The following is a 14,894-nucleotide window of genomic DNA, read 5'->3' as shown; positions in this document are numbered from 1 at the left end:
CCCGAGGCAGGGGGTAGGGAGTGGGGTATCCCAGCAGACCCCAGTTTAGCAGTCTCTGCAAATTGTTTCCTCACAAAGCCACACCCCCACCCTTTTTCACCCCAGGTGCCAGTGCCCACTTCCCGTTTTTCTGCCTCCGGTGGCCCCACGTGGAAACCTAGGGGGAAGCGCGTCCTACAGGGGAAGACTACCCACTCGGCCCTCAAAGAAAGGCTGGGCGACCCCGTGTGCAGGGCCACCTAGGAGAACACCACGTGCTCCTAAGGACAACGAAGGAGCGAGGCCAGATCTTCCTTGGGCTGGGAGGATGAAGGCATCCAGGCAGCTGTTGACAATTTCCCTGGGCCTCAGACTTGAATGTTTGGGACATCACCCTTATGATGATTGACAAGTCAGCCACAGTCCTGCGCACACTGGACCCCCCCCAAAAGGGCATCACTTTATAAGATATACATGCACCTGTTAAATTGGGGCTGAGACGAGGAGGGCGGGGTTGTCCGATTCCCAAAGTGGGACCATAAAGACCTCTGTATTGTAGGCATTCCTTCCTCCTCCTCTGTAGGAAAAAAAAAAAAAAAAAAAAGTCTTGAAAAACAAAACTGACATCGCCCCGGCCATCTCCTTGTTCCAACCGCCTTGGGACATCTGTTTTTTCAGGTGTTGTCAGGAGCTTGCCAAGGGCAGGAAGGTAACAGGAGGAGCCTGGTCTGGCTGGTGGGTATATTCATCTGCTGCAGCTGCCATAACAAAGTGCCACAAACTGGATGGCTTAAGACGGGGTCCCCAACCCCCCGCCCGCACCCCCGGCCATGGACCACTATGAGTCCCTGGCCTATTGGGAACCAGGCGGCACCACAGGAGGTGAGCCAGCAGCCAAGCTTCATCTGTATTTACAGCTGCCCCCTATCGCTGCATTACCACCTGAGCTCAGCCTCCTGTTAGATCGGGGGCATTACATTCTCATAGGAGCCGAACCCTATTGTGAACTGTGCACGCAAGTGAACTAGGCTTTGCTCCTTACAAGAATCGAATGCCTGATGATGAGAGGTAGAGCTGAGTTGGTGATGCTAGTGCTGGGAGTGGCTGCAAATACGGATTAACATTAGCAGAGAAGTTTCACTGCACAGAGGCCATGATAAATCAATTGTTTGCAGACTCGTATCAGAACACTATCAGTGAGTGGCAAGTTGCATCTGGTGGCAGGCTTTACAGTGGCAAGTGTATGTACTTCAGTTGTACAGCTGCATCTGGTGGCCTTAAAAGTATGTTTGAGGCTGGGCGAGGTGGCTCATGCCTGTAACCCCAACACTTTTGGAGGCCGAGGCGGGCAGATCACGAGGTCAGGAGTTCCAGACCAGCATGACCAACATGGTGAAACCTTGTCTCTCCTAAAAAATACAAAAAATAGCCGGTCATGGTGGCACGCACCTGTAATCCCAGCTACTCAGGAGGCTGAGGCAGGAGAATTGCTTGAACTCAGAAGGTGGAGGTTGCAGTGAGCCGAGATTGTGCCATCACACTCCAGAGTGAGACTCTGTCTCAAAAAAAAAAAAAACAAAAAAACAAACAAACAAAAAAACCCAAAAAAACTAAACAACAACAACAAAACAGAATGTTTGAGACAACTTCAAATCTCCACATGTCCTGGATTAAAGTCTAGGCTTTAATCCTGAGATGGCCACAAAAGCACTGAAAAGCCTGCTTTCATTTCCAACATCCTTTTTTTTTTTTTTTTTTTTTTTTTTTTTGAGACAGGGTCTCACTCTGTCTCCAGGCTGAAGTGCAATGGCCCAATCTCTGCCCACTGCAACCTCCGCCTCTCTGGTTTAAGCCATTCTCATGCCTCATGCCTCCACCTCCCGAGTAGCTAGGATTACAAGAGTGTGCCACCACACTTGGCTATATGTATATATTTTATTATTTTTAGTAGAGACAGATGGAGTTTTGCTATGTTGGCCAGGCTGGTCTTGAACTCCTCGCCTCAGGTGATCCATCTGCCTTGGCCTTCAAAAGTGCTGGGATTACAGGTGTGAGCCACCACGCCTGGCCTATTGCAACATCCTATCTCTGTGAAGCAGGGTTTTCTGCAGTGACGGCAACCAAAATGAGGAGACTCGACATAAGTAACATCCTTCGGGTGTCACTGTCTCCCATCTCCCACAGATGGGACCGTCTAGTTGTAGGAAAACAAGCTCAGGGTTCCCACTGATTCTACATTATGGTGAATTGTATAATTATTTAATTATATATTACAATGTAATAACAATAGAAATAAAGTGCACAATAAATGTAATGTGTTCGAATCATCCTGAAACCATGCCCCCCACCCCACCTCTGGTCTATGGAAAAACTGTCTTCCACAAAACTGGTCCCTGGTGCCAAAAAGGCTGAGGATGGCTGGCTTAAGAAACAGGAATCTATTGTCTTGGTTCTGGAAACTGGAAGTCTAAGATCAAGGTGTCCACAGGGTTAGTTCCTCCTGAGGTCTCGGGGGAGAATCTTCCAGGCCCCTCTCCTATCTGGGTACTTTGCTGGCACTTTTTTTTTTCTTTTCTTTTTTTTTTTTTTTTGAGACAGTCTTGCTCTGTTGTACAGGCTGGAGTGCAGTGGCACGATCTTGGCTCGCTGCAACCTCCACCTCCCAGGTTCAAGCAATTCTCCTGCCTCAGCCTCCCGAGTAACTGGGACTACTGGCGCCTGCCACCACGCTTGGCTAATTTTTGTATTTTTAGTAGAGATGGGGTTTCACCATGTTGACCAGGCTGGTCTCAAACTCCTGACCTCATGATCCGCCCACCTCGGCCTCCCAAAGTGCTGGGATTAAGGCGTGAGCCAGCGCCCCTGGCCTGCTGGCACTCTTTGACGTTCCTTGGCATATAGAAGCATCACCCCAACCTGCCTTCATCTTCTCATGGGTTCTCCTTGTGTAGGTCTCTTCACATCATCTTCCCTGTGTGCATGTCTGGCTCTGTATCCACATTTCCTCTTTCCATAAGAGTACCAGTCATTGTGGATCAGAACCCACACTAATAACCTCATCTTAACTCCATCATCTGCAAAGCCCCTATTTCCCAGTGCTGCCACATTCACAGGTACTGCTTAGGGCTTCAGCATCTCTTTGGAGGACTCAGTTCAGCCCACAGTAGTCAACCTTAATATAACACAGAATACAGGGTGGTTTCTTTCTCAGCTGTCTTTATATTAAGATGAGAGGTTGAGGGCTTTGGAAATAAATTGTCCCCATACTCAGCTTTCTGCATTTGGTTTTGGTCTGCTGAGAAGGCTCTCACCTTTTTTGGTTTTTTGAGACGGAGTCTTGCTCTGTTGCCCAGGCTGGAGTGCAGTGGCATGATCTCGGCTCACTGCAAACTCCACCTCCTGGGTTCAACAATTCTCCTGCCTCAGCCTCCCAAGTAGCTGGGATTACAGGTGCCCGCCACCACGCCAGGCTAGTTTTTGTATTTTTAGTAGAGACGGGGTTTCACCATGTTGGCTAGGTTGGTCTCGAACTCCTGGCTTCAAGTGATCCACCTGCGTCAGCCTCCCAAAGTGCTGGGATTACAGGTGCGAGCCACCGCCTGGCCTAACCCTTTTTTCATCAAAGCTGGCTTCATGGGCGTGACGATGTAGTAGATGGGGCCCTGTGCTTGGTTTAATGCTCTGCTGTTATCTTTAAATTCTTAATAAGTTTTAAACAGAAGCCCTGCATTTTCATTTTGCACTGGGCCCCACAAATTCTGTAGTTTTTCACACACCAGGATGGGAGATAATAACTGATTATGATCTGGTAGTCTTGCAACTAGGGAGAAGCTAACCAGTGGAGCAAGCCCAGGTCAAACCAACATAGGCCTTAAAGGAGGCAGCGAGGCAGGAGGCGACAGCTGCATTGAGAAATCAAATATGCCAGTAGTGTGGTTTCCCCTCACCTGCAGTGACAAGCCTCAGGGCCCCTTAAGATGTTAAGATATCTTATCCCTTCCCACTCAGAAGAAAGAAAGTTCAGGAGTGTGATTTTGCATTTTTTTCCCCTAGGGAAAAGGCAATCCAATTTCTGCAATTCTCTCTTGAGTTATCTCCCAATGAGATAGCTCCTTTTAAAGAAATTTGGGGACAGGAGTGGTGGCTCATGCCTGTAATCCCAGCCCTTGGGGAGAGCAAGGCAAACACATAACTTCAGGTCAGGAGTTTGAGACCAGCCTGGCCAACATAGTGAAATGTCGTCTCCACTAAAAATAGAAAAAAAATAGGCATGGTGGCGGGCACCTGTAATCCCAGCTACTCAGGTGGCTGAGGCAGGAATCGCTTGAACCTGGGAGGCAGTGGTTGCAGTGAGCTGAGATCATGCTACTGCACTCCAGTCTGGGAGACAGAGCGAGACTCAGTCTCAAATTAAAAAAAAAAAAAAAAAAAAGAAATTCGGTGATTCTGCTTATAGCGCATTTAGGAAAATGTTAAATTCAGGTCAACAAATATGCCAGGAATAGAGAGATAAACACAGCATGACCCTACTCTCAATGACTTTACAAGTATAATGAGGATGCTAACAAAAACACAGAAATAAAAGCCTATCCCAAAGTCGAATACATTTCTGAAGGATCTATGATTACATTGAGAAAAGAAGAAAGGGAGTCAGAGAAAACTTGATAGAAGAGGTAGAATTTGAGTTGAATTCTGGGATGGGTGAGATTTGAATAAAAATAATAATGGCAGCAATTACTGACTAAACACCATGGAGTGCCAGTGACTTTATATGCAGAATTTGAATGGGCAGGTAGAGCTCACTGGTTCAACTCATGGGGCCAGACCCCAGTTGCTTGTTTTCAAACCCGGCTTTTGCCACTTACTATGTGACCTTAAGCAAGTTACTTAACCTCTCTACCTAATTTTCCTCATCTGTAAAATAGGAAATATAGGAATAATAATAATAGTATCTTCTGTTTCATAGGGTTTTTGTGAGGCTTAAATAGTACAAAGTTGTTAAGTTCTTGGGACAAACCCAGACATTTACTACGTGCTCGATAAATGTTAGCCATTAATATTTAGAGGACTGGACTGAGTCCAGTACAGTGGTTCCCAAATCTTGCTGTGCAACAAAATCACTGCAAGAACTTTTTTTCTTTTTTGAGATGGAGTCTCGCTCTTGTCACCCAGGCTGGAGTGCAGTGACGTGATCTCGGCTCACTGCAACCTCTGCCTCCTGGGTTCCAGTGATTCTCCTACCTCTGCCTCCCAAGTAGCTGGGATTATGCCTGCCACCATGCCTGGCTAATTTTTTTGTATTTTTAATAGAGACGAAGTTTCTCCGTGTTGGCCAGGCTGGTCTCAAACTCCTGACATCAGGTGATCTGCCTGCCTTGGCCTCCCAAAGTGCTGGGATTACAGGCGTGAGTCACCACGCCTGGCCAGGGTATACTTTTAAATAAGAATAATGACCACATCGTTATCATTATAATAATGACAATATCAGATAATAATGAGTGGTAAGACTGGAAAAAAGTCTTGGGGCCAGCTCAGAAAAGACTTTGAATGGTCACCCTTGGGAGTGTGGGCCTTATTTTGTGGACACTGGAGGTTTTTGAGCAGTAGAAAGGACAGATCAGAATCAGTATGGATCCACGTCATTATGAAGGGGGAAAGACTCGAGGCCAGGAGACTGATCAGTTCATTCAAGAGGAAATGTGGGCCAGGCACGGCGGCTCATGCCTGTAATCCCAGCTCTTTGGGAAGCCAAGACAGGCAGATCACCTGAGGTCAGGAATTTGAGACCAGCCTGGCCAACATGTCGAAACTCTGTCTCTATTAAAATTACAAAAATTAGCTGGGCCTGGTGGTGGGTGCCTGTAATCCCAGCTACTTGGGAGGCTGAGACAGGAGAATTGCTTGAACCTCAGGAGGCAGAGGTTGCAGTAAGCCAAGATCACACCACTGCACTCCAGACTGGGCAACAGGTCAAGACTCCATCTCAAAAAAAAAAAAAAAATAGGCCGGGTGCAGTGGTTCATGCCTATAATCCCAGCACTTTGGGAGGGTGAGGCGGGCGGATCACAAGGTCATGAGATCAAGACCAGCCTAATTAACATGGTGAAACCCTGTCTCTACTAAAAATACAAAAATTAGCTGGGCATGGTGGCACCCACCTGTAATCCTAGCTACTCAAGAGGCTGAGGCAGGAGAATTGCTTGAACCCGGGAAGCGGAGGTTGCAGTGAGCCGAGATTGCACCACTGCACTCCAGCGTGGCGATGGGACGAGACTCCATCTCAGAAAAAAAAAAAAAAAAAAGTAGAAAAAAGAAATAAAGTGGGAGAGAAAGCATGTGAGGGAATGCAAGTTAGTAAGCTGAAGGGAAATCCACAGTGTTCAATGGGATTTCTGGAAATGTGGAAATGAAAGAAACACGGAAACTCTTTAACTTGATTGTGGTAGTGCTGCAGTGTTGCTGTCACTCTGTTGTGATCGAATTCATGTTTGCATTCTGAGATGCAGACAGGAATGGAAGAACCAAGGCCTATCTTATTTTACAATCAGGCTGTGAAGGTAGAGAATGGGCCTTTGCAAAACCCGAGTCAGCCAGAGATCATTGCCAGTACTCATGTTTTATTTGAAGCAGTCTGGTGTCTTAGGCCCTCCTGAACTTCCGTACTTTGTTTTTTGAACTCATGGTTGTTGTTTTCTTTTTCTTTTTTTTTTGAAGTCATTTAAACTCCAACCAGAATCTGTGCTTTTTATGTCATTCTGAAGTCCTGATTTGGCCACCCACATGAGCCACCTTCTTTAGCCCAGGAAATGGACGTCCTGTTCCATACTAATGAAACCCTTCCCACAGCAACTCTCCTGCCCTCGCTAAGCCAGAAGCAGCTTCCCTTCTCTACAAGAAGTAGCTCCCCAAGGCAAATCCTCCCTTAACACTGTGGCCCATGAAGGGGAAGTGTTTTTGTCTGAAGGAAGGGGAATCTCAGACTGTGGTTATCAACTTTTGAGGACTTGGGGCACCCACTTCCCTGTTACTCCCCTGTGCAACCTGATTCTTCTTCTTCTTCTTTTTTTTTTTTTTTTTGAGACGAAGTCTTGCTCTGTCACCAGGCTGGAGTGCAACGGCATGATCTCAGCTCACTGCAATCTCTGCCACCCGGGTTCAATCAATTCTCCTGCCTCAGCCTCCTGAGTAGCTGGGACTACAGGCGCCCGCTGCCACGCCCAGCTAATTTCTGTATTTTTAGTAGAGACAGGGTTTCACCATGTTGGCCAGGATGGTCTCAATCTCTTGACCTCGTGATCCACCCACCTCAGCCTCCCAAAGTGCTGGGATTGGAGGCATGAGCCACCGCGCCCAGCCGCTACCTGATTCTTAAAGGTGTTTGTTACACACGATTTTTAAATGGAAGAAAATGAAAACTGAGCTAGTTTTTGGGAACCTCAAAGTGTCTCTTGAATAGGAGACACCAGAGGGTATGACCAGTCAAGACTGACAACGGGGGCCAAGCTATGGCAGCAGAACAATGGGTCTGATAGTTAAACTCAGCCCTTAGAAAGTTTTACAGCATACCCAGAGTTGCTGGATAAGTCAACAGAGAATTACCAGATGACCCAACAATGCCTCTCCTAGATAACTATCTACCCAAAAGAATCGAAAGCACTTTTCACAAAAATTTGTCCATGAATATTCATAGCAGCATTATTTATAATAGCACAAAAGGTGGAAACCACCCAAAGGTCCACCAACTGAATGAATAAGCAAAATACAGTATATCCACACAATGCAATATTATTCAGCCTTAAACAGGAATGAAGTGCTGATGCATGCTACAATATGGACGAGCCTTGAAAACACGATGCTAAGTGAAAACGCCAGACACAAAAGGCCACATAAGGCCACATATTGTAACTACTTATATGAAATATCTAGAACAGGCAAATCCATAGACACAGAAAGCAGATGAATGCTTGCCAGGGGTTAGTGGGGATTTACTGCTTAATAGGTCCAGGATTTCCTTTTGGGGCGATGAGAATGTTTTGGAACGAGATAGTGGTGATGGTTGCACAACACTGTGAATGTACTAAATACCACTGAATTACACTTTAAAATAGTTAAGGCCGAGCACAGTGGTTCACACCTGTAATCCCAGCACTTTGGGAGGCCGAGGCGGGCGGATCACTCGAGGTCAGGAGTTGGAGACCAGCCTGACCAACATGGCAAAACCCCGTCTCTAGGGAAGTGGGGTTGCAATGAGCTGGGAAGTGGAGGTTGCAATGAGCTGAGATCCCACCACTGCACTCCAGCCTGGGCGAAAGAGTGAGACTTTGTCTCAAAAATAAATAAATAAATAAAATAGTTAAAATGGTGAATTTTGTGTTATGTCTTTTACCATAATTTTTTAAAGACCTTGGCCTGGCACGGTGGCTCATGCCTATAATCCCAGCACTTTGGGAGGCTGAAGCTGGAGGATTGCTCGAGGCCAGGAGTTCAAGACCAGCCTGGGCAACACAGTGAGACCCTCTCTCTCTCTCTAATAAAATAAGAAAAGAAAGAAAGAAAAAAAACCCTGCTTGGGCTTCCCTGTTCTGAGTGCTACTCCCCAGCCTTTCTTCCAAGAGTGGAAGGCAGGCAATAAAACAACCTCCACCACACATAAGAAACCTTCACTGATTACCCCAAGAAAGGACTTAGATCCTGGAGAGGATGGGTAGATGGGAGGTTGTCTACCTGATTTGGTCATCTCTCCAGCAGTAAATACTTGCTTTTGCCCTAGAGCATGCCAGGTTTATGGCTGTCCTTGGCTGACCAGGTTTGGACCCAGGACAAACAAGAGTCAGGTGGAGCCCGCCCTCCAGGTCAGCATCTAGGGCAAGGGTCATGGCTGAACTTGGAGGCCCCAGGTAACCTCTGAAGCTCACATTCTTTTTCCCCCATCATAGCTTCCTTCTAAATATTCTGATTGCTGTCCAGCATTTTACTTTAAACAGAAAAGAAAAAAATATATATCTTAATGTCATGTACCTTTTCTTTTTTTTTTCTTTTCTTTTTTTGAGATGGAGCTTCACTCTTGCTGCCCAGGCTGGACTGCGATGGTACAATCTTGGCTCACTGCAATCTCTGCCTCCCGGGTTCTAGCAATTCTCCTGTCTCAGCCTCCCGAGTAGCTGGGATTACATGTGCCTGCCATCACGTCCGGCTAATTTTTGTAGTTTCAGTAAGACGGGGTTTCACCATGTTGGCCAGGCTGGTTTCAAACTCCTGACCCCGGGTGATTCACTGGCCTCGGCCTCCTGATGTGCTGGGATTACAGGCGTAAGCTACGGTGCCCGGCCTCATGTACGTTTTCTTGTACGCAGACTATTCTGTACCCTAAGTAGGATTTTGATCCCGTGTTAGTTTCTTTCTTTCTTCCCCCAGGAAAACTCCCACCTTCCCCAAGCTGACTTCAGAGGACTAAACCCAGCACTTCAGCAAAGATGCGTAAGACACCAGAAATAGCGTAAGGCAACATTTTTGTTCAAATGGTGGGACTTTCTGATCTCCTCCATGAATTTATTTCTGCTTGCTCAGCCCTCACATTAAGTCCTGGACTTCTCCTCCTGTCTTTATCAGCCCATTGCAAACACCTGCATTTATTCCTCCAACTCTCATCTCTGACGTGGCCCAGTTGGCCTTTCCTGCCCTAGGCCCATATCCATCACTGAGATCTCTGGAATTAACCCCTGGGTGTAGTTCTTTGTGTACAGGCTCCAGTCCTCTCCCCCTAGTATGTCTGACATTAACCAACCCTGTCTTTTTCTAGGAAAGGACCCGGAATATCACTCCACTGAAGGAGGCTCAGTGGAGTGCTTATAAGAGCATACCTGCATCTAATTTGGTGCATATCTTAGCATCCTTTTCTTTTCTTTTTTATTTCAACTTTTATTTTAAGTTCTGGGGTACATGAACAGGTTATGCAGGTTTGTTACATAGGTAAATGTGTGCCATGGTCGTTTGCCGCAGAGATCATCCCATCACCTGGGTATTTCTTTTTCTTTTTCTTTTTTGTTTTGTTTCTTGTTTTTTTTTGAGATGGGGTCTCACTGTCACCCAGGCTGGAGTGCAGTGGTGCAATCTCAGCTCACTGCAGCCTCCGCCTTCTAGATTCAAGAGATTCACCTCCCTCAACCTCCCAAGTAGCTGGGATTATAGGTGCCCACCACCATGCCTGGCTAATTTTTGGTATTTTTAGTTGAGAGAGGGTTTTACCATGTTGGCCAGGCTGGTCTCAAACTCCTGGCCTCAAGCAATCTGCCTGCCTCGGCCTCCCAAAGTACTGGGATTACAGGCATGAGCCACCGCACCCAGCCACCTGGGTATTAAGTCCAGCATCCATTAGCTATTCTTCGCAGTGCTCTCCCTCCCCTCACCCTCCTCCCACACTGACAGGCCCCAGTGTGTGTCGTTCCCTCCCACATGTCCATGTGCTGTCATCATTCAGCTCCCTTTTCTGATCTGAAGGTTTACCTGTCTGCAAGTACAACCTGTTGACCTCCAGGGCTCTCTCTCAAGATCTCACTCAGCACTTTGGCAACTGGCTCACAGGCTTCCCCTCCACCCCTTGCCCACCTTAACAGCTCTAGCGTCCAGCTCACACTCTCACGATATTTAGCTCACTTCCCTTTATCTTGTCTCCACTTTGCTCTGCCACCCATTGGTATGATCCATTCATTTGTTCTTCATTCATTCATTCTGCAGACATTTATTGGGTGTCTACTCTGCTAACCTGTGCTGCACCCTAGGGTAAGAGATGAGTCAGATATGTTCACCCTCAAAGCTGACGTGCAGTCTTTCAGCTGTTTCAGCAGTTAAGATATTGAAATACCCCTGTGCCTGTTGGGTCCACAGTCCCCACCCTGAGTCCCCTCCAGCTGCCCTGGGCCCTCCCCTGGTCTCCCTCCCATCCAGCAACTAAAAGGTGCATCTCAAGTCCCACCTTTGTAGACCTCATAGGCAAATGGTGGACACCTTAGAGTTTGGTGTGCTCAAGATGTTTAGTTTCTCCAGAATGTCAAGCTGTGAAGTGCACATGTACTGACCACAAACTTCGTTCTTCTCCATCTCCCCGTCTCCCACATCGACTGCATATTCTTCTTTGTTGTTGTTTGTTTGTTTTTGAGACAGGGTCTCACTCTGTTACCCAGGCTGGAGTTCAGTGGCACCATCTCAGCTCACTGCAGGCTCAACCTCCTTGGTTCAAGCCATCCTCCTGCCTCAGCCCCCAAGTAGCTGGGACTACAGGTGCATGCCACCACGCCTGGCTAATTTTTGCATTTTTAGTAGAGATGGGGGTTTTACCATGTTGCCTAGGCTGGTCCAGAACTCCTGACCTCGAGTGATCTGCCTGCCTTGACCTCCCAAAGGGCACGGATTATAGGTGTGAGCTACTGTGCCCGGCCCACTGCATGTTTTTGTTGCTGTTGTTGTTTTGGGGTTTTTTGAGACAGAGTCTCGCTCTGTGGCCCAGGCTGGAGTGCGGTGACACCATTTTGGCTCACTGCAACCTCTGCCTCCTGGATTCAAGCGATTCTCCTGCCTCAGCCTCCTGAGTAGCGGGGACTACAGGTGGCCACCACCATGCCCAGCTAATTTTTTTTTTTTTTTTTCATAGAGACGGGTTTTCACCGTGTTGGCCAGGTTGGTCTCAAACTCCTGGCCTTAAGTAATCCGCCTGCCTTGGCCTCCCAAAGTGCTGGGATTACAAGCATGAGGCACCACGCCCAGCCTGCAGGTTCTTTTTGTCTTTATGCTACTAGCATTTCAAGTCTTGTCAAGTCTTGCAGCTCACTTCTGGTCTCCCCATCCACCTGGGAGCTCACGGTCATCCTTCTTGAATCCCTCCCTCGTGCCTTGTCCTTCCCTCTTTGCTTGGCCAGCCCCATTGCTGGGGAACATGTCACCTGCAATTTCCATGTTTGCTTTCTGACCTGGTGCTCAGGGGCCCTGCTAGGGCAGATCACAGGGGCAAGGGTCCTGAGAGTTTTGCACCCCAGGGCTACCAGACTTCAGCTACACCTTTCCTGCTGTGTGGAAAAAATGTCCCCACATTTTGTTGATTCATCATTGCTACCTTTTCTGTAGTTATTCTTTTCCTTCCATCGTCAATCTCTCCCCTCTGACCTATTGATACACTCAGGTCTCTATTACTCACCCTCACTCTGTAACAGAGACATTTATTGTTCAATGAATATTCACATCTTCCCCCAAATTTCACAGCACTCTTGCAGTTAGGTGGAGCCATGTGACTATTTGGCTTTGGCTAATGGGCTTTGAGTGGAAATAAATAACATCCCTTCTGGGTGGAAGCATTTAAAAGCCAGTGCGTGGCCCTCCAGCTCTCTTTTCCCTTCTTCAGTGAGCTGGAAGCTACTGGTCAAGGTGGTGGCTTCCCAAGACAGGAGTAATTTTGAACGTTGAGTCCTGATGTGGAGAAGAGGAACCCTGAAGAGCTGCCCGACTGTGGTAGGAATATTTGTAACAGAAACAGAACTTTGTCATGTAAGCCTCTCACATTGAGAGGACAGTTTGTTACTGCAGCATAGCTTAGCATTACCCTAATACACGCCCTATGATAACAACAGTCAAAGCACCTTTCCTTGAGTCTACTCTTCCCTCGGGTTTCCACTCTGTGTCCTTCAATATCTCCATTGCTGACTTACTCAAGTATGAAGTCTCTAAGCAGAGCTGCTGTTTTCTTTTCCCATCTACAAATTCATTCCTCAATCCCTGGCCCTTGACCTGCCGCTTTACCTAATTATTCACTGCAAGGCTCCCAATGATGCCACAACCCCAAATTCAACAGCACCTTCAGTGGCTCCAGCCCCTTTGCAGACAGGTACTACGTGGTCAACTCTGAGCTTCTTTCTTCCCCTTCTCTGGTGCTTCCTCAGTGATCTGAGTTTTCTTCCTGTCCCTCCAATGCTCTTTTCAAGTCTGCCTCACCACTGACTCTTCTTCACTCTGCCTCCTAAATATAGCCCTTCCCAAGGTCTAGCCCTGTTATTTCTTTGTACTTTCTCTCTTGATCTCACCCAAGCTATGACTCCCAAATCTGTTTACGGTCACTGCTCTCAAAGAGCTGCAGGCTAACAGGGAGCACGTTGAGCTCTTCCCAGGCTCCCGGACCACAGTTCTGACCACCTGGGTATTCTCACACTTAACGTACCAAACTCAAATCGATTTGCTTTCTCTTTCCCTTCAGCATTAAGCCTGCTACTCTGCCCTTCATATTACATGACTGCTACTTCTCCTCCTCTTTTTTTTATTCATTATTATTATTATTTTTTTTTTGAGATAGAGTCTTGCTCTGTCACCCAGGTTGGAGAGCAGTGGCACAATTACAGCACTGCAGCCTCAACCTCCCAGGTTCAAGCAATCCTCCCACCTCAGCCTCTGGAGTAGCTGAAGCCACAGGTGCGTACCACCACATCCAGTTTTTTTTTTTTTTTTTTTGTAAAGATAGGGTTTCATCATGTTGCCCAGGATGGTCTCAAACTCATAGGCTCAGGTGATCACCCTGCCTTGGCCTCCCACAGTGTTGGGATTACAGGCATGAGCCACCGCGCCTGGCCCAGTCTTAATTTCCTACGCACACTTGCCTCACACTCCAGGAAAACTGGCTTGTTTCTTGTTCTCCAAACATGCCCAGGGAAATCCTTACTCTGTCTTTTGCTCAAGCTACCCCTGCTGCCCAGAAAGCCTTCTTCCCACCCCAGCTCTCATTTCTGTCTTTCTATTGAATCCCACCAATCTCTGGAACCTATTAGGCCAAAAAATTATCTAGAGAAACTCGAAATCCTTGGATCCAAAGGCTCACACCACAGGGGAGTAGGAAGTGGTGGGCTGGGAAGGGCAATGGGTTGGGGGTGGCCAAGGAACGTGTACCCCTTTTGTACACCATGTTCCCTATGAAGACTTTCCTAATACCCTTGACCTTATGTGTTTGCTCCCTCCTTTGCAAACGTAGAATGTTTTGTTTGTAACTTTTATGAGTTAGAATAAAACCACTTGTCCTTTCTTGCTACTGTCTTTCATCTATCAGACATTTTGCTCTCTGGCCTCCCAGCCAGCTGGTTCTCCTGAAAGTATTTATAGAACTGTATTTGTGATGACTCCCTTTTAGGAAGTGGGTGCGTATGTTGTACTTTTGCTTTCGGTCACAGGATGAAACCTCACTTCGAGTGGGAAATTACCAATGAAGCCGGTGGCTGGGCTTTCCTGCGCCCCATTTCTGTGAACATTCTTGGAGTTGGCAGCATTTTTTCCCTGACATCCTGAGCTGTACACAGCTATGAACCAAACCTGGCTGCTTTGCATGTGCCTGAAGGCCTCCCAGCCAGGCGGTTCTTCTGGAACATTCAGCTGGTCTCATCCCTGTGAACCCCTCCTGCCCCTCACCACTCTAGACAGTCCAGGCAGGGGTTTAGAAGGAAATTCATCTGCACTGAGACTCTCCATGTGCTAAGGCGGCCCACAGCTTTTTGCCTGGGTAAGCAGAGCCCAGAGAGCCCATTGGGTGAAAAATAGGTGGTACTGTAATTACTTCAAAGTCATAGCAAGTCTGGGCAGGCACTGAGGGAGGATACTAAATCTGGAGGCTGAAATGCAGAGGGCAAAACTGGGAGCTAACTGGGCAGTGGATCCCAGGGGAGAGATGGGAGGAGCCCCTGCTGGGGCGGCCACTGGGGCTGAGGCTGGCCCTGACCCTGATGGTTCCCTCCTCTGCCGGCACAGAGGAAGGGAAGGCTTCATGGATATACTTCCTACCGCACAAACTCCTAAATGGGAAGCATTTTGTCATCCAAAGGCAGGGACAGAGAGGCAGCGTGGCCCTATATCTCTTACCCTAATAGGCCAAATAATGATCTAGAGAAACTCAA

General features: G+C 47.5%; 1 protein-coding gene across 1 annotated transcript in view; it reads right to left on the bottom strand.

Annotated features, from left to right (window-relative positions):
* Nucleotides 1-123: 123 nt before the first annotated feature.
* The window catches only part of LOC105494041 (solute carrier family 12 member 3), a 65,377-nt gene continuing 50,606 nt past the window's right edge, over nucleotides 124-14,894 (bottom strand). Inside the window, exon 26 of the mRNA XM_071084580.1 lies at nucleotides 124-556. Coding sequence (XP_070940681.1) covers nucleotides 463-556 — 94 coding nt within the window. The 3' untranslated portion in view covers nucleotides 124-462. The remainder of the gene's footprint in view (nucleotides 557-14,894) is intronic.

The sequence above is a fragment of the Macaca nemestrina genome, chromosome 18, assembly GCF_043159975.1.
Source record: "Macaca nemestrina isolate mMacNem1 chromosome 18, mMacNem.hap1, whole genome shotgun sequence".
Lineage (NCBI taxonomy): Eukaryota > Metazoa > Chordata > Mammalia > Primates > Cercopithecidae > Macaca > Macaca nemestrina.
This window is presented reverse-complemented; position numbering and strand designations above follow the sequence as displayed.